The 19,368-nt window shown below is 36.4% G+C and overlaps 2 protein-coding genes across 2 annotated transcripts in view; both read left to right on the forward strand.

Annotated features, from left to right (window-relative positions):
• Positions 1-204: 204 nt before the first annotated feature.
• Positions 205-5,652, forward strand: hrh1 (histamine receptor H1). The gene is made up of 2 exons (XM_028447347.1): positions 205-350; positions 2,799-5,652. Exon 2 carries the CDS (start codon positions 2,982-2,984, stop codon positions 4,557-4,559), a length of 1,578 nt encoding a protein of 525 aa, XP_028303148.1. The 5' UTR covers positions 205-350; positions 2,799-2,981; the 3' UTR covers positions 4,560-5,652.
• A 2,700-nt stretch (positions 5,653-8,352) lies between these two features.
• The window catches only part of atg7 (ATG7 autophagy related 7 homolog (S. cerevisiae)), a 36,346-nt gene continuing 25,330 nt past the window's right edge, over positions 8,353-19,368 (forward strand). The window contains exons 1-12 of the mRNA XM_028446085.1: positions 8,353-8,779; positions 9,796-9,979; positions 10,105-10,159; positions 10,879-10,996; positions 11,121-11,198; positions 11,299-11,415; positions 13,703-13,849; positions 14,048-14,136; positions 15,724-15,845; positions 17,462-17,552; positions 17,681-17,825; positions 18,446-18,604. Coding sequence (XP_028301886.1) covers positions 9,817-9,979; positions 10,105-10,159; positions 10,879-10,996; positions 11,121-11,198; positions 11,299-11,415; positions 13,703-13,849; positions 14,048-14,136; positions 15,724-15,845; positions 17,462-17,552; positions 17,681-17,825; positions 18,446-18,604 — 1,284 coding nt within the window. The 5' untranslated portion in view covers positions 8,353-8,779; positions 9,796-9,816. The remainder of the gene's footprint in view (positions 8,780-9,795; positions 9,980-10,104; positions 10,160-10,878; positions 10,997-11,120; positions 11,199-11,298; positions 11,416-13,702; positions 13,850-14,047; positions 14,137-15,723; positions 15,846-17,461; positions 17,553-17,680; positions 17,826-18,445; positions 18,605-19,368) is intronic.

Raw genomic sequence — 19,368 nt, forward strand, 5'->3', positions numbered from 1 at the left:
AATCAGTCCATGGTATCACTAACTGTATAAATCAGCGACAGATGATGAATGATGAATGAATTGATTACACTTTAACACTCACTGATTGAAGTGGGCGTTCCTCGACAAGTGTCACTGGGCAGTGAATTACACACAGGATTACGTAGTGTTGTTCATACCAGAGAGAGAGAGAGAGAGAGAGAGAGAGAGAGAGAGAGAGAGAGAGAGAAAGAGAGAGAGAGAGAGAGAGAGAGAGAGAAATCTGGACTTGTCAGATTTCCGTCTTTTTAGCTGCTCTCCGCTCCACAAGCAGAGTAAATGGGTTTATGTTGCTGTTCTTCTCTGTCAGGTATTCATCCCTTCAAATATTGGTGAGTAAATTCTGGTGTTTTTGTTTTTTCTTTTCTTTTCTTTCTTTTTTTTATTCCAAGCAGAATCAGGAAAGCCATAAACACTCAACATTTCAAGTAAAAATCCATGAGAGGGATAAAGGATCATCAGACTTCAGTTAAATATTGTGTTCCATCCATTTATCTTCCATCCTAGCATTATTCATTTCATTAGTATTAAATTTATTATCTGCCTTAAGACAGCTGGAAGTAATAGAGGTTTGTGATTTTTATTTTCTATTTAAATGTTAGATAGAAATGACAGACATACAGAAATAACATTGTTCAATCAATAACAGCATTATTTTTTGTAAGTTTTATTATACAAGCATGTGCACCTTGCTTTCTGCAATCAAATCTGCTGCTGAAGGTTCCCATAAAATCATAAAAATAGTTAATGATAATCCAATATATATATATATATATATATATAGTTCAAAATAATGGAAAACCATTTGCATTTTACTCAGACACACATAAAAAGGACATAGTATGAGTTCTGTCAGACACATGGCATTCACAGACAACAACATGAATGAAAAAGTAAGAAATACTTAATAAATGCACAAATAATATCAGAGAAAACAACAACAGCAACAAAAAACAAAAAGCAGAGGGAATAAAAACATATGGACAAACAGCCAACAAAGGGCAGTGAACTAAAGGCAATTATAAACACTTGTGACAAAACAGTCAGGCTTCCTTCATGTTGGCTAGTCTTCTCTTTTTTTATTCTGAAATGTGACCTCATTCAACAGTCTGCTTCTCTGAAGAAAGGAACCCATGAATATGTCCACTGTCAGTGTTGTGGACAGAAGGGTCAAAACTCAGTCTGGGAAGGCAGTTTGTTTATTTCTGCTTTTTCAGGCCAAGGAGGTAATATGTTCACCAGCATCTGTTTGTTTGTTTTGTCTTTGTTTACCAAAGATAGACCTTAAGTCATGGAAGGTTCCATTACATTTTGTAGGGGATCTGGATCAATATATTAATTCTGGATCAGTTGCAAAATTGTTAAAATCCCTTACAAACCATCATTGGTGAAATTTTGCCAATGATGGTTTATAAATGACCAATGATCTTGATCAAATTTGACTGAGTTACAGTATGTTAGGTTGTTTTCTCAATGACCCCACTGAATTTCAGGTGCGCATTTCATCGCGATTTTTCTAAAATTGGGGGTGCCCATACTTTCGGACCTACTGTATTATTATTAATGGAGATTTCGAGAGGTGTAAAGAGTACTGATATATCCTACTCAAGTAGAAGTACTGTTACTTGTTTGAAATTGTACTCAAGTACAAATACGTGTAAGTCATACATAAAATACTCAAGTATAATTAAAATGTAGCTCAATTAAATAGTATGTAAAAGTTACTAGTTACTTTCACCCCCACATTTATTTTTGGTAATAAATATTACCACAGTTCCCTTGAATACAGTAAACATCTCATGTATAAACTTAAAACGAAGAGACGAGATCTTGCACAATTGGCACTTATAAATAAAATAACACCAATAAATTCAATTCAAAATAAAATAAAATAAAAAATTCTCAGGCTCTACGTATAGCTACATTTATGCATTACGTATAATTTGGTTGGTCGACCATGATGTGATGCATCTGATTGTTGTCTGGTAATTTCATTTTTTGTAGTTCCACAATGTCCATTGATCATTTTAAAACCAAAACAAAAATAATAATTTACTCAGTAAAGGTTGGGTGAAGAAATGTAATGAATTACTTTACTTCATTAAAAAATACTTAAGCAAAATTACTGATTTAGAAATATACACAAAAAAGTACAATACCCATAAAAGCAACTCAGAGTATACTTGTAATCAGTTACTTTCACCTCTGGATATTTCATACAAGCCTTTAAGTTTGAATGATCATGGTACCATGATCAGGATCAAATAACTGTCTATATCATCCAAAGAGGATATTTGCTGCTTGTTGTTCATGTGATTTTTATAGGTTATGAAAGCTTGGTTTCCAGCCAGTATGAACAAATCAGTTTAGGTACAGGTCTGTTCTGTTCAGACATATAAAATGACATGGTTTACAAATAGGTCTATTTGGGACACTTCAACATGCAGTGTGACAATGTTCACTTTGATTCCATCGTAGAGCTCATGTAACCTTTTTAGTGAGTCCATTCCGTCATTGACTCAGCTTGGCCACTGCTGTGTTGTTGATGCAAAGTGCTGCTTTCCCATCTGCGATGATGGATGCCATCTGGACAGTGAAATAAAGTTAAGAAGTGAAATAAAGATCAGTGAATTATGAACAGGTACAGTCAATAGTAATTTTGGTCCATAATTTGAGGCACTTATTTTGTGCAATCTTTGTCTAGTTCAGGGATGTTGATTCAACCTTTACAGGTAGTTTACACCTGACTAACCTTTCACATTCTTTGTGTTTATTTTTAGAATACAGCTATTTGGATTCTTAAGAAAAAAAAGTCAACATATCAAGCTACTGGACAAAAGCTCCTACCAGGAACACAACAGTGCCTTTTGCACATGTTTTGGACTGCAGTAGAGAAGATATTTTAATAATAGTTTTTTTATGACGTGACAAGATCTAGAGGTTGTCTTCTCTTCAAAAAAGAGATGGAAACTGGTTTGGATCCATCCACATATCCGCCCTCACCCACCAGCTTTTCCAGTAACAGCAACATCAGCTTTATGGTCATCCCCAGTGGGAATTCAACGAGGAACAATCAAAACACAACCCTCCATGATCGATTTCAAAGTGCTATCCTAGGAGTGTTTCTTGGACTGGTTTCCCTCGTCACCATCTTTATGAACACGCTTGTACTTTATGCTGTGAAAAAAAACAAGAGCCTCCACACTGTAGGCAATCTTTACATTGTCAGCTTGTCGGTAGCAGATCTGATCGTAGGGACCACCGTCATGCCATTAAACTTGGTTTATTTGTTGGAGGATAAATGGAAGCTGGGGCATGCCTTGTGTCAATTTTGGTTAATTATGGACTATGTGGCAAGCACAGCATCAATTTTCAGCTTGTTCATCTTATGCCTTGATCGGTACCGCTCAGTCAGGCAGCCACTTAAATATTTGAGATATCGAACAAGGGGAAAAGCATATGTAATGATTTCAGGAGCCTGGTTTTTTTCAATGATGTGGATTATTCCTATTTTAGGATGGAGATTTTTCACGCATGTTGAAGTTAAACCCGAAGAAGAGGATAAGTGTGACACAGACTTCCGTTTCGTTACGTGGTTTAAGGTCATTACTGCCATCTTAAACTTCTATGTACCCTCAATGTCAATGGTATTTTTTTATACCCTCATTTACCTGGCAGTAAGACAACATTTGAAATCAAGAGAAAGAATCATTCATCCTGTTGATTCTTTTGGAGAGAATGAAAATGGACTAAACTTCCAAAGTTCCCCAAATATAATTCATTCACCTAATGGTGAGCATGAGGCTCAGAGAAAATCACCTAAAAAGCAAAAACTGTTTGACCAGTACTCCATGAATGAGGCCTATTCCCTTGATGGCACAGAGAAAGTTAGAGCTGCTCCATGGAGAATTCATAGAAAAATTGGTGTCAAAGTGGCAACAAAACAGAGATTTTCACAAAAAGTTAAAAGGTGCTCCTCGTCTCCTGAAATGAAAGAATTAGCCGAACTTGCTCTGAGTCAATCGTTAGCCCCACAAGACGTGAACTGCCCAGAGGGAGAAAGTGGGCACCACCTTCAAACACCTTTAAAAGGCTGCCCAGAGACAAAGCAAAAGTCAGAAGTCGAAGGCTTTGGTAACAACGACAACTACAACAACTATGACTCCTGTCAAGCTCTGCCCTGGCCTAAAGTAGACGTTGAAGGCATCGAGTTAGACCCAGATGAGGTAGTGACTCTTAAACAGGCTTGGCAGAAGTTCATAGATAGGTCATGCGAACGTATCCAAAGTCTGAAGATCCATAAGGAACAAAAAGCAGCCAAACAGTTGGGCTTCATAATTGTGACTTTTCTAATGTGTTGGATCCCGTACTTCATTGTTTTTATGGTCATGGCTTTCTGTAAGGAGTGTGTGCACCATGACCTTCATATGTTTACCATTTGGCTTGGTTACATCAACTCCACGCTGAACCCTTTTATTTATCCACTTTGCAATCACAACTTTAAACGGGTGTTCAAGAATATTCTTAACATTAAAGTGTAAACAGCAGTATATATAAAAACATGTCAGGCAACACTAAATGTTATTAAAACTATGGTAATTTTTGGTCCAGTGCTACATGATGAGTTGGTGGAAAACATTACTACCTCACAGCTTTATGTTGCAGTTTCCCAACTTGTGTCTTTCTGTGTGGATTGTGCATAATGTCTCTTCGCAATGTAAGATGCTCAGTTCACAAAGCTGTAAGCCGCTAGACCCTGTAACCTGAATAAGATTACTATTGCAACAACACATCAACAGTATTGTAAAACTAACCTGTATAGAAAATAAATTATCGCACAAAACGGGATCATTTTTTTTAGCATTATTTGAGTATATTTCACAAATGTGATAAAAAGAAGTCCAACATCCTTCGTACATCATTAGTCCATGCTTCTAAAGTTTGTTCTAGCTGCGGTGCAGCAATGGTTGGGGCCAGGCAATTTTAGTGGGAAATGGAAATGTTGCATGAGCTGAGGCTTGAACTCACAATAATCAACAGCAAGATACATCATCCATGCCAATGAGCTTATTGGCATATGGAAATGTCACATGTAGCTTCACAAAGTGACTAAGCCAGTCACCTGTGTTCAAGACAGCAGCATTTAACGGCAGATTTCAATTTTTTTTAATGAACATTGAAAATGATTAGCAAGAATTTGCAAGTATATGTTTTTATCAATACCGTTTGATGCACTGTAAGCTACATTTTTGATGAGTGAAATATCTGTGTGGATAATTAAAGGTTTCTTTTTCATTGTGCCCAAATACATTAGACCTGCTCGCAATGTTCACTTTGTAAGAATTGCCATTGAGAATTACTCTTCAGTGATTTATACATGTGTTAGATCTAGTTTGGGGCTAAAATTATCTAAATATCCTGTACAGTTATGAAAATACAACTTTTGATCAGGGTACAAGAAAACACATTGTCTGACTTTAAATGTTTCTTCATCCTAATTATTCCTTCTGAAAAAGCTAAGGTGTAATAATTAAAGATCACATTTGCTCAGAGGGTGGCTGCTTTGTTGTTGCTTAAATAGACTGATTTTTTCTAGTTTTTAGAGACTAATAATTGCTGCTTTGAAAGCTTTGTATGAGGGGGTCATTTTTCTTTTCTTTTTTTTTTTTTACAAAAAAACAGTGATTGTTATCAAAAATACATCAAAGCTTGAAAATGTATATGTATGCACGAAGTGGGTGCATTTGTGTTTGCCTCCCAAGTTAATTTCAATTTTCTTGTATTGGATTGTTTTTTTCATTCTTCATTTAAAATCAGAGTTGGCGGCTAATTACCAGTTTGGCTAAAATTAGCGAGGTTTGATTGAGTGCTCAGTGAGACAAAAACATGAGAAGTGGTTGGCAAAGATGTGACAGTTTTATTGCTCAATATGTGTTATATACAATTTGACACTCACTTTCTTCCTTAGCTGTCTACTGCAACTATCTTCACCTTTTTCTACAAAAGCTTAACCTACAGGAGAGGGTAACAGAGAAGAATGTGTCTTCATTTTAAGAAGAGAAGTCACGTTTCTGTTATGAGCCACTAAGTGTGAAGCGTAAACAGAGACAGTATTAATTTCCTAATGCAAATAGGCTATTGACTATACAGGAGTCAGTCAATGTGTGTTTTTTTCTTTTTCTTTTGAGAATGTCATTTAGTCAACCAAATTCATCTTTAAAATCACATTTATTACTGATTCTATCAAAATGCTATGAAAAAATGTACATTTCCTAAATTGTCATTTTTAAACATTTAACTTTGCCATTACTTAAAGCTCAAGGGAAAAAAATATACATCGGAAGAATTCAAATCAAATGACAACTTCTTAAAATATGCTGTAGTTATAGTTGTAAAAAAATGGTTACGGTACTATTTTTAGGGTTCACCTGCCAGAGGATATGTTTCAAAATACAGTATTTGTGAACTGTGTAGGGGGGAGAGTTTTTTGTTACTTCAGTGTTTCTGACCTAAAAGTGTGTCACATACTTTTCCACCTATTGCACTTTGGAATTCTCAAATGTGAAAACCTCACTTTAACAACATGCAAACTTCCAGGTCTTCTTGTTTTAGTAACAGGACACAATATGTTCAAAACTAAAACTGATAACAGGTCCATAATTAAGCTTGTCGTGAGAAGTATCCCTTTATTCCTGCTTCACAGGCTATTAAACGTATACTAGAATATTAAAGCAGATAGATATGCAGTGTATGCTTATGGCTTTATGTGGAGCAGATGTGGCCTATGCAGTATTCTGTAGTACTTGTTTCTTATTGACAACGAAAGGCTTTTAATAAACAATTAAAAACCACACCAACAATATAATTACATGCAATTCAGTCCTCTCAGAGTTAGGATGGATAATATATTGCATAACTTTATCACAAGGTTATGGTAATGTACTCAAAAACATAATTAGTAACTAGTTTTCTTTTAAAAAAAAAAAAAAAAAAAAAAAAAACCTGCAGCTTTCTTGTAATTTGTGTGATTTAAAAAATTCTCGATGGATGGTCCATCATGGTGTGATGGTTGGAATAGTTTTTTCTAGCAACCAACAGCGCAAAAAAAGTCAGTCATCTTTTAAACACAGACGCGCATGTGACATTTGAATAATGTTGTTTTGTTTTTTTGGGTGGAAATGCACAAATAAGACACAAAAACATGTCATACTGTAAATTAAATGGTATTTTAACTTCCTGTAAAGCAATCTTAACTATTTTCTGACAATTTCTAAAAGCTTGCAATATTTTTTTGAAGTTTCCGATCACCCTAAAGACGAAGACTGTTAACTTTAAAATATGGAATTACGGTAAATGTATGGTTATAAGGAGTTTATCAGAATTACATTCAAGTAGGAGGTAGGTAGTTGTACTGGTCATTGCCTTAATATCTTTCTTTTCAAAGGTGATTTTGTTTTCTCACAAATTAGGTTGGTTTATTGCTTAAAAGACAATAAATAAATAAATAAATAAATGACATAGTTTAGGTAACTATATCCACAAATGTAGGTGGGCTGAGTTTAAACCTTTCTTTTTGTTTTTTTGTTAATGATCTATCGAAAAATAGATATGGAAGAAAACAGATTTGCTGATATATTTTAACATTAATATTATTTGCTCTTTTTTACACGTGGTTTTGTGAGATGGAACTTGTTTTCAAAAAAAGTGGGGCAGTCCGCTACGTTTCTTTTTGTGACGAGCGAGGGGAGGCAGACATGGTAACAAACAGGTGAGCAAAAATGGTCTAAAAGTGGCAAAAAGGTGGCAAGGAAAAAGTAAAAATATGACAAGAATGGCCCAAAAGCATTCAAAAGGCCAAAAAATGGGCAAATCAAGAGAAACAAGGTGGTACGTAATGGCCATGGGTAGCTTTAATGGGCAAAATGTGGCAAACAATAATGAAAAAGGGGAAATTTTTTGAACAAAAAGAGGCAAAATGTAGGGGAAAATGAAACAAGTGGTATTTATTGGGCAAAAGATAGGTTATTAACTTATTTGGATGAAAAGTGGCCAAAAAATTAAAAAAAAAAAAAAGATAAAAAATTTGATAAAAGTGTCAAAAAGAACTTGCAAAAATTTGACAAAAAATAGGGGCGGGGGGATATTTATTGGCAAAAATGGGACAAAGGAAGTTGCAAAATGGCCAAAGGATATAGGTAAAAAATAATAATAATAAAAAAAAAGGTTAAAAAGTTTCCCTATTTTAAGGTTTTCTGGGGGAATAATAATTAAAATGAAGACATAAAGAGCATCAGTGACTTAATAACAGCTTCTACATGATGACACACACACACCAAAAACGAGTTGAACCGGAACAACAAAACCAGTCTTTTACCTCCGCGTCAATGTTTAGCAGAGAACAAAAAGCCGTGTCTCTCTTTTATATTTTAGCATTCATAGACTTTACCGTGTCTTATATTAAGCTTCCACAGTGACTATCTGCTTAAGGAACATCAGAAAGGACCAGAAGAATATCGGTCGTGTTTACATCTGGTGGATGCACACACTGTGAAATGAAACGCAACGGCGCCTACAGGTTCTTGTCGGTGTTCTCCTTCTTCATCGTGTGTGTGTTTCTCTTCATTTTTTGGTTCTTCGTCATTTATTCGATGACGCTCGCGCCGTAGAGCCATCAGCTCGTGACCCTTTACCCACACTGCACCGCTCTATTGACAAATCTGACGGTCACATGATCAACCTCACCAGGAAGTGAGGCTCTGTGGTAAGTGAACAACCTCTGCTACAGTTTGACGTGCACAGCCTACTATTTGTGTTGCGCAATTTTTTTAATAGATATATCTAGTGTGTACCGCTGTTCTATATCTACTAGTAAAGGACTTATTTTTGGTATTTGTGATTTTTTATTTAATGACACGTGAAAGCTGCTGCTTACACTGAAAGGTGTGTATCTAACTCTTTCACATCCTGTCAGAAAAAAAAAAAAAAAAAACTTGCATTTGATTTTCCTGCTTTAACACTTTATTGTTTATTTTCAGTCTGGTCATTCAGATGCAGCAAATCCATAATGACCCACCACTGTAATTTTTTTATGATCATGGTATGCAACTGCTTTGCTGGTTTCTCATTTTGATAGAATTATTATCATCCTGAACCTCAGCTCAGAAGTGTGCAGTGCCAGGAACAGCTAAGATACTGAAGAACCCTCAAACTCCCAAGCCTCTGGTAGAGGAGCCGAGCTCAAAGAAGACAAACATACAGATGCTGTTATTCAATGAACTACAGGCGGCCACATAATCTAATGGAGAGTTGCCCGTGGCTTCGTGACTTCTTGATTCCAGGATTCTATTTTTCTACACATACTTTGTTAGATCAAGATCAGCGGAATTTGAAACTAACACCATATCATGCCTCTCTGTGCAGAGAGAATAAATAACAGTTTATGAATAATGGAATATATTTTGAAAACTCTTTCTCAAAATTATTTTGTACGATCTAGCTCGCTTGATTGTTTTGTCAACCATCAGTGGCTTCAAGCAAAGCAGCTGATGCATTTGTATGTCTTTGGATTATCAGTAAATTGCACCCTGACTTAATCTGGATGTGCCTTTTGGCAAGGTTCTATGCTCTATTGAGTCATGACAAAGAAATTTAAATTTTGTTTGGGCTTCATCCACCTGTTGTAAAGGGCAGTGGGATGAGGCTTGGCGTCGGGTTCAGTCCCTATTTATTAGATGATTTGTTCCTTTAATGTTGCTCTGTTTCTTTCACAACTTGCAGAAATCTTTCTCTGAAGCTGCGATGGCATCGGAGGCATCTTCGCCCGCCGCAGACCTCAAGCTGCAGTTTGCTCCCTTCATTAGCGCTCTCGAGGCTGGCTTCTGGCATCAGCTTACTCAGAAGAAGCTGAATGACTACAGACTAGATGAAAGTCCCAAAAGTATCAAAGGATACTACTCTAATGGTCAGTAGTGCTCGGGGTCTCTGAAATACTTACTATTGGATACACCCATGCCAGAGTTAGACATACAGTACCTGATGTTTAGAAAATGTTCCTTGGGTATTTTTACCCTCTTCCATGTCTTACAGGTGACCCAGTTGGTTTGCCTACTCGTCTGACATTGGAGTACAGTGCATTTGATATGTAAGTACGAGTTCACTTTTCAACAATGTCAAATAAAATCTGTCAGATTTTTTTAACTAATTAGGTCAAATTATACTTGAAGCTTTATTCATAAGGCTGATATTACACTGTCATTATCTGTAATTAGCATAAATAAGGTGTCATGAAGGATGTCATTAAGCTGTCATTAAGTGTTATTTGCTAAATTATGATTCTTTGGAGCTATGTTGACATTTTTTGGGTTGGGTGGAGGGATCTAGTGGGGTTAGGGTTAAGGCTAGAGTTATGGGTTAAGGTAACAAAGTGATAGGGTAACGAACAACACTTAATGACACCTTATTTATGCTAATGTCATGTGATAATAATTACAGTGTAATGTCAGCCTTTACGTATAAAACTTAAAAAAAAAAGTGTTCCCAATTATTATTATTAAATGTAAACAGCCACTGGTACAATATGAACATATTCTGTTTAAACGCTGATCCTGAGTTAATTTTGCAACCATAAAAATAATGTTTTTGAAGTTTTCATTGCGTTTACTCATATGTTGTCCACTTAATCAAAGGTCAGATTGTGTGTGTGTGTGTGTGTGTGTGTGTGTGTGTGTGTGTGTGTGTGTGTGTGTGTGTGTGTGTGTGTGTGTGTGTGTGTGTGTGTGCGCGTGTGCGCGTGTGTGTGTATGTGTTGGCCATCATTGAATATGCAGTTTGAAGTAAACGTTTCTTCTTGGTTGTTTTCAGTGATGGACCAACACCAGCTCGCTGCTGTCCAGCGTTTGGAACGCTTTATAACACCAACACAATTGATGCCTTTAAGGACACTGATAAAAAAGCTCTGTTGGAAAAAGAGGCCAAAGAGGTATTTGGAATAGAGTGAAGCTCGATGTGGTCGGCGAGCGCAATAGATATCCAAATTATACAGTAATTATACAGTGGCGAAAAGTGAGATGATGTAATTAATGTTCATCTCCTGTCCTGTGCAGATATGGGAGGCGATACAATCTGGAGCTGCAATAAAGAACCCGTCCATCCTCTGTAGATTTATTCTACTGACCTTTGCGGTGCGTATACTACGAGTATCGAAAAGCAATTTATTTTGTAACACTATTTCTATCAAATGTAAATTTTGTCTTCTCTCTTTTTATTGTCTCCATTTTGCAGGATTTGAAGAAGTATAATTTCTATTACTGGTTTTGTTTTCCGGCACTGTGTTTTCCAGAGGGGTTAAAACTTAACCAAAGGCCAGCTCTACTTGAGCAAATTTTCTCAGCAAAGCAGGTTGGACTTTTGAATGAATGAATAAATGAATATTCTATATTTATTTTTTTGTACCTCATGCACTTTTATACTGATTATTTTTTTATACCCATGTACTTCTGTTTGGATGAACTTTTAATACTGATTAACTTATATTGCGACAGACTTTTACCGTACCTTATGTTGTTTTTATGATAACTGTCTGTTTGGCTTGAATCTTTGAAGTGTACTTGAATGTTTTGGGAGTGGCATGTGCAATTTCGTTGTACTTTGTGCAATGTCAATAAAATTATTGTTCTATTCTCTATATAGTTTCAAGCACAATTAATAAAATAAATTAAATAAAATTCAAGATGATTACACGCATCAGTTCCAAAGAGATTTGGAAGAAGTATACACTCCTATCCTTTCGATTATTTATCCTTACAAAAGATTCAGTGAGGAACATTTGTATTTAAACATTTACACATATACACATTTTTGCAAGTTTTCCCACTTAGAAATTATGAAGTCTGAAATTTACATTGTTGGTGCATTTTCACTGTGAGACAGAGTTAAGTATTGTAAGTATTTGAACATATAAAAAAATCAGTGTTAATATTTGGTACAGAAGCCTTTGTTTGCAATTACAGAGGTCAAATGTTTCCTGTAGTTCTTGACCAGTGTTGCACACACTACAACAGGGATTTCCACACAGATCTTCTCCAGATCTGTCAGGTTTCGGGGCTGTCGCTGAGCAAAATGGAGTTTCAGCTCCCTCCAAAGATTTTCTATTGGATTTAGGTCTGGAGACTGTCTAGGCCACTCCACAACTTTGATATGCTTCTTACGGAGCCACTCCTTGGTTTTCCTGGCTGTGTGCTTCGGGTCATTGTCATGTTGGAAGACCCAGGCACGACCCATCTTCAATGCTCTGACTGAGGGAAGGAGGTTGTTGCTCAAAATCGCACAATACATGGCCCCATTCATCCCCTCCTTAATATAGTACAGTCGTCCTGTTGCCTTTGCAGAAAAGCACCCCCAAATCATGATGTTTCCACCCCCATGCTTCACAGTAGGGATGGTGTTCTTGGGATGGTACTCATCCTTTCTTTTTCCTCCAAACACGGCCAGTGGAGTTTAGACCAAAAAGTTCTATTTTGGTCTCATCTGACCCCAAAACATCCTCCAATGCCTCCTCTAGATCATCCAGATGGTCATTGGCAAACTTCAGATGGGCCTAGACATGTACTGACCTGAGCAGGGGAACCTTCCGTGCAATGCATGATTTTAAACCATGACGGCATAGTGTTCTACCAACAATAACCTTTGAAACTGTGGTCACAGCACTCTTCAGATCGTTGACCAGCTCCTCACGTGTAGTTCTGGGCTGATTTCTCACCTTTCTTATCATCAGTGACACCCCACGAGGTGAGATCTTGCAAGAAGCCTTTTCCAGTTTCTAACAATTGCTCCATTTTCACAAAGGTGCTTGGCAATTGCCCCAAAGCCCTTACCAGCCTTGTGGAGGTCAACCATTTTGTCTCTGGTGTCTTTCGACAACTCTTTGGTCTTTAATGAGCTCAAACAGGTGCTACTAATTTAGATTAATAAGTGGAGTGGAGGTGGACTTTTTAAAGGCAGAGTAACGGGTCTTTGAGAGCCAGAATTCTTGCTTATTGGCAAGTGTTTAAACACTTATGTGCAGCAAGAAAACACAAATAAATTCTTTAAAAAGCATACAATGTAATTTCTTGAATTTATTTATTTTTGTTCTGTCTCTCACAGTGGAAATGCACCTACGATGTACATTTCAGACCGCTCCATAATTTTTAAGTGTAAGAACTTGCAAAATTGCAGGGTGTTCAAATACTTTCAATTATTGTTATCATTAAATGGAATTGTGCAAATGTTCTCAATAGTGTTTGATTGACAGGGACAGCTGTAGTAGTTACGATGCATGAGAAAACTAGTATAGTTGCTTGACTTGTGTGACTATAACCCCCAATTTCCACTGGATGCATTATTGTGTGCCGATTTAGATGCAAATAGTTGTAACAGTAAATATTGATTGATATTATTATTATATTTCTATTAGTTTGCTCCTTTACTTAGAATTTGTGAATTGATCACATTTATATCTACAAATAATCCACATCAATATGAAACTGAATTTTTTTTTTTACATATTAAAAAAAAATTCATGATGGGCTGGTTGTAATTGAAATATATGACATCTGCTCTGTTCCTCAATGCAAAATTGCTTCAGCAAATAATATTGAGTTCAGTGTCCTTTGTAAATGTTACATTCTAATTATTTCCGGCTTAGATTGCTGCCCTGCAGGAGGCCTATGATGACATGTGTGTCAATGGTGGAGGCAACGCATGCCCCTTCTTTCTGATGAAAGTCTCAGAAAACGCTGTTCACATGGCTCCACTTGCTGACTGGGAGACATTTTTTCCCGACACTAAGAAGGTAGTTTTGCTGAGATGATCTTCATTATGCTGCCTTCATGCATTTATATGCTGATCTTTGTACTAAGTGATTGTGCTGCATTTGCACACTCATATTTTAAGAGTAAAATAGATTATTGCTGTAACTTTGCCAATTGCATTGACAAAAAAATATAACTTATTCTAGTAATGCAAACACAAATTGTTTATTATTTTGCAGGTTACTGTGGGAGTCTATGATCCATGCACTCTGTCTCAGCATCCTGGTTGGCCGCTAAGGAATCTGCTGGTCCTTTTGGCCAACCAGTGGTAAGCAAAAAAAAAAAAAAATTACCCATTATGTGTGTGTGCATGCATACTTGAATATTTGTGTGTATGTGTGTATGTTTGTTAAAGAACTACGGTAATAAGGGCATCCTTTAATGGTCTTGGTATGTGACAGATTTTTGTACATTTACTGTATGTGGTCTGATGTGTTTAACATGGACATTGGCATCTTTTACTCAGTGCCATAAATATTTGTTGTAGCTCATATTCCCCACTGTAGTTAAAAGAGGATAATACAGAATAGGATTAGGTCCACTGGGAAAAAACAAAACAAAAAAACAGCCAGTTGTGGCAGAAGAAAAAAAAAAAAAATCACAATTGTAATCTTTTTTTTTTCTTCTTCATTTTTTCAAGTTTTCAAGTTTTAATTTTTTTAGTCTTTTTTTTGGTCGTAACTTTTTTTTCCAGTTCTGTTTTTTTTTTTATCTGTTACTATAAAGCAGGTTCTTCTTCTTATTTTTCCACATAAATGTTTACAGAGTTTCTGAACATTTACTTTAACTAAAATATCGACGGAAATGAAGTAAATACTGTTTGGCTGCTGATGAGTCACTGTCAATGTTGTAGGAGTGAGGTGCTGATGAAATCGTCATGATTAATTACTTCTAGTTCACGGATGGGAGCTCTTGCTTACAGAATTTTGACTGTTGCTTTTAAGGCTTTTCACTCTGTCTATAAAGCTGTAATTGCTCCTAATAAACCAAATGGATTCTTCAAAAGTTTTTTGATTTGCTTTGTCTGAAAATCAACATCTTATGCTCTACGCAGTTAAACTTTGTGATGAAGAGGTGTTGATGTTGATGCTGCCTAAATGCTTATGGTATATGGACTGAAAAAATACCGTAAAAGTAGCACTTTTCCGGTGCATTGCAACAATTGTCTGTTTTCTTTGCAGTGTATATAATAGCTCATATATGTATATGTCTGATTTGTTACTTGGTGGAATGAAGCATGCATTTGCTCAGTCTACACTGTATGTGAAGGGTTGTTGTCTCTGACTAATCCCATACTTATTTAGCTGCTCTCTCTAAACACACTGAGCAGTATTGTGTAAACATACATAGAATGTAGTGGATTTGGATGTTTTTCAACATCCGGAGTCTAGATTTGGGTTTCTGACTTTCAGTATTCATCCTTCAGAAAATTTCAGTTTCTGTATCACGATGTAATTTGATATGGAAATACTTGGTTTATTTGCATTTAATTTATTTTTCTCAATACTCATTTTTATTGTTGTGTGGTTGTTGTTGTGAAAAGGAGAACAAATGTCCTTTTCTTTCTTTTACAATTTAACACTATTGGCTTTGAGGCTCTCTGGGCACAGGTGTGCTCATGAAGACTAAATGTTTTTTTTTTTTCATTTATAAGTAAGTGAACTATTTTTAAAGCCAATGACTTTAAAATTATTATTCATCAGTCAATCTAAAGTATTGAGGCTCATCAAAACTATATTAATTTAGATAATAAGAACCTTATATTTCCTCGTAGATTTTATTAAATTGTAGTTTTTGCTTGTTTTTTTTCCCCTGTGCATTATGAGGTTTAGATTTTTCTTTATGTTTGTAACAGGGGCTCAAAGGTGGACACGGTGCAGATACTGTGCTTTAGGGACAGAACTCTGCAGGGAGACCGCTCTGTAAATCACAGCATCGTTTTCCAGGTCAAACTACCTGAACTTCCCAACAGCTCAGGTATTTTACTTATCCTTATATGTCCATTATTATATTCCTGTCTTGTGTCAGTGCGTTTTCAAATTTTTATGTCTGCACTAGTTTGTCTATGTCAGTAGAAATAAACTTCAGAACAATTCTAAATGTAGGGTTATTGTGGGCACAAAGATGAAAAGAAGTGTCTAATCAATACCTGTGGTTCTTTTGGTCCAAATAGGCTGCCATACATTTAGCTTGTGTGGATTATTGGGGGTCCACAGTGCACTGTTGTTTATTTCTGTTAATAAACTATGTTATCATCGTGAAACTACTACCAATTTACTTACCAAAAACCGCATATTCTTATGTGTGACTGCTGTATGGATTAACCACTCTGTAAAGCTGTAAATTTGTACTGCACACTGCATATAGAGAACATACAGTATGTCATGCTATTTTTCATCCATCTCCATTCGTTCTAAGAACCCCAAAAACATACTATTTGAGGTTTATTTTCCCAAACCTGCCTGTTTTCCAGAGTTTTAGCCTCAGAAAAGTCACTTTCTGAGCAACTTTACACAACAAGCTGATTTGTGGCCTACTTATGCATATTCATGAGTGGGCGTGTCTATAGACGGGACACTGACTTCCTCCTCCCTGCACGGTGACATAGGGCCAGAGTACGGCCCGCTCACTCTCCTCCCACCCACTCCGTAGCCGAGCTCATGCTGCCTTATAAACATGAGACAGAGCGTGGGGGAGGGGCGTTCACCTGTACATACATAGACTATAGGAAATACATACATAGCACTGTGCGAAAGACGCTGAAATGCTCACCTTCGTGGGCGTGTCTGTTACCATGTCAATCACGGCAGAGAGCTTCCTGGAGGCGTGGCTTCTCCAGCTCAGTGTCGCGTCAAATTCGTCATCAAAGTGGGAACACGTCATCAAATTGGAGCGAGGTGTTTGGGCTCGCCCTGCAGTAAGAAAGGAACAAATCACCCTCTAACTAATGATTGAGGGAATCAATGAAAAAACATGTGTATGAAAAGTCGGTGTAGCTTAACATGGGTCCCTTAATATGTATATGACATATTTGTCAAAACATTTTTCATCAATATCAGTTTAAAATTAGCATCAAACTGATGTTTTCTGTTTTGGTCTAGTACAGTACTACAAAGATGTTTGTTTATGCCTTGTTAACAATTTTGCCAGTCCACTTCAATACCAGCCTAGTAATGTCAAATACTGCCTCACAGCAGTGCTTAGTGTGTAACTGCAGTCTGGGCGTTTGTTAAAATGTTCTTTTCCAAACATAAAGTTTGATTGACTTGAGTGTCTGTTGTGGTGGTAAGATTAAATAAGTGTGTGAATGGTTTTCTCCAACAAACTGGTGTTCTGTAACCCTTGCATGGGATGAGAGGGTGAATAAGCACTGGCCGACAAACCATAGTAAACCTGGTTTTTTTTTTGTCTTCAGACCTTGAGGAAATGTTTAAATTAAATTACCCTCATTCACTGAATTGGCTTCATTTGCTGCTTTGAAGAGAGAGTACTCAGTGGACTCAGAGAACCTTTGCAAACTTCAATGGCCTTTCCATCTTCCTCAAATCATTATAGGGCAATCATCCACTAAACTGCATGCTATTCTTCTTCAGTGTGTCCAAAAAGTGTAGGTTGGGAGAAAAATGCTAAAGGAGCAATGGGCCCCAGGATTGTCAACCTCAGTGAGTGCATGGACCCCAAAAGGTACATTTATTATTTACAAATGAAGAGAATTATGGTGAAAACTGAGTAGAAAACAGTAGTAAAATTGTGTCATACAGTTTTAACTGTTGAGAGATTTGGCTACAGACATGGAAAATATGTATTTCCAGACTTGCAGAGTCATCAGTGGACCTGAACTTGAAGTTAATGAAATGGAGATTGGTTCCTTCCCTGGACCTGGACAAAGTGATCAACACAAAGTGTCTCCTTCTTGGTGCGGGGACGCTGGGATGCAACGTGGCCCGGACTCTGATGGTATTCGTATGACTGAGAGTGGGATTTTTAATCATGTTATTGTTGATTGAAGGTTTTTACTGCTGATTTTAATTTTGTTATTGATTTATAAATTGTTGATTGTTTTCTGTTGCACTTTTTAGTCATGTAAAGCACATTGAAATGCCTTGTGTATGAATAAGCAATAAAAATACATTTGCCTTGATTGTCTTAGAGGGGGAATTTATTTAAACAGTAAAATTAATGAAGTTTGTGTAGAAAAAAGGTTGTTGGATGGATATGGAAACGCAATGTACATTGTTTTTAACTTTACATTTTGTAATGGTATAGAGTGACCTATGTAGTCTACATAGGTTTTAACAAATAAACATACACATTTTGGCTCTGAAGCTCAACCACCATAATGTAATTTCAGGCATTTTATATGGTTTTTATTATGTTATGTAAACAGTAATTTGAATGAAATAACGTTGAAGAAGTTGGTTGCACAAAGGCTGTTACATATTCTTGTTAAGAGCAGAAATATTTAATGTTTTGCTGAAGTTAATCACCTCCAATATTTTGATGATCCTAATGGCTAAAAAATGCACAATGGAAATGGTTTATATGAGACGATGCAAGTTCTTCTTTTTGTCTCGTAGGGATGGGGAGTAAGACACATCACATTTGTTGACAATGCAAAGATTTCATACTCGAATCCAGTTCGCCAGCCACTCTATGAGTTTGAGGACTGTTTCGGAGGTGGGAAGTCTAAAGCCATTGCTGCCGTGGATCGACTGACCAAAATCTTTCCTGGAGTGGTGAGTCATACACTGATTCATCTAACATTAAATGTTGTGTGTCTGTGTGTGTGTATGCCTCTGTAAAGTCAATGATGAGAGTTCATTTTAAGAATAAACACATAACGTGATGTTGCAGAAATGTTCACCTTTATTATTTATTCATATTCATCATCATTGGTTGTAATTGAGAAGCCATGCGCAATCAATGAAGACGAAGGGGTTTAGAAAAGGAGAGCTTCTCCTTCCTCCACTATTATGGACTGACTGCTGTGCCTCAGCACCAGAATATACAAGAGCAATAGTTTGTCTCTGAAAAGATTATAATGTTCAAGATTCAAGTTTATTCTGCAGTTCTCTCATTTTGACAATGGAATTTTATAAAACTCTAACGTAAAGTCTTTGTGCACTTTATGCAAATACCTACCTTGCTTATATATTTTAACTAAATCACATTTTGGTAATAACATACTGGCTTTAACAAATCCAAACCTTTGAAGTCTCAGTGATTCACGTTCTACATTTTTCTGTTTTTCTTTGTGAAAACAAATTAGATTTTTTTTTTCAGTGTGTTTAAAAATTCACAAGATGCAATTTATTGCAATTAATTCAGTCAAACTTGCAATTACAAAGTTGCTTTTTCTTTTTAACCTGCAAAAAGTTAAAGTGCTACTGCCAGACTGCCAATTCCCTTTTACCCCCTCACAATTCCTACCAGTAAAAAACTAGAACATCATCATCATCACCATCATCATCATATCCTTTATAAAAGAATCCTATCTTTA

The sequence above is a fragment of the Gouania willdenowi genome, chromosome 5, assembly GCF_900634775.1.
Source record: "Gouania willdenowi chromosome 5, fGouWil2.1, whole genome shotgun sequence".
In the NCBI taxonomy this organism is placed as follows: Eukaryota; Metazoa; Chordata; class Actinopteri; order Blenniiformes; family Gobiesocidae; genus Gouania; species Gouania willdenowi.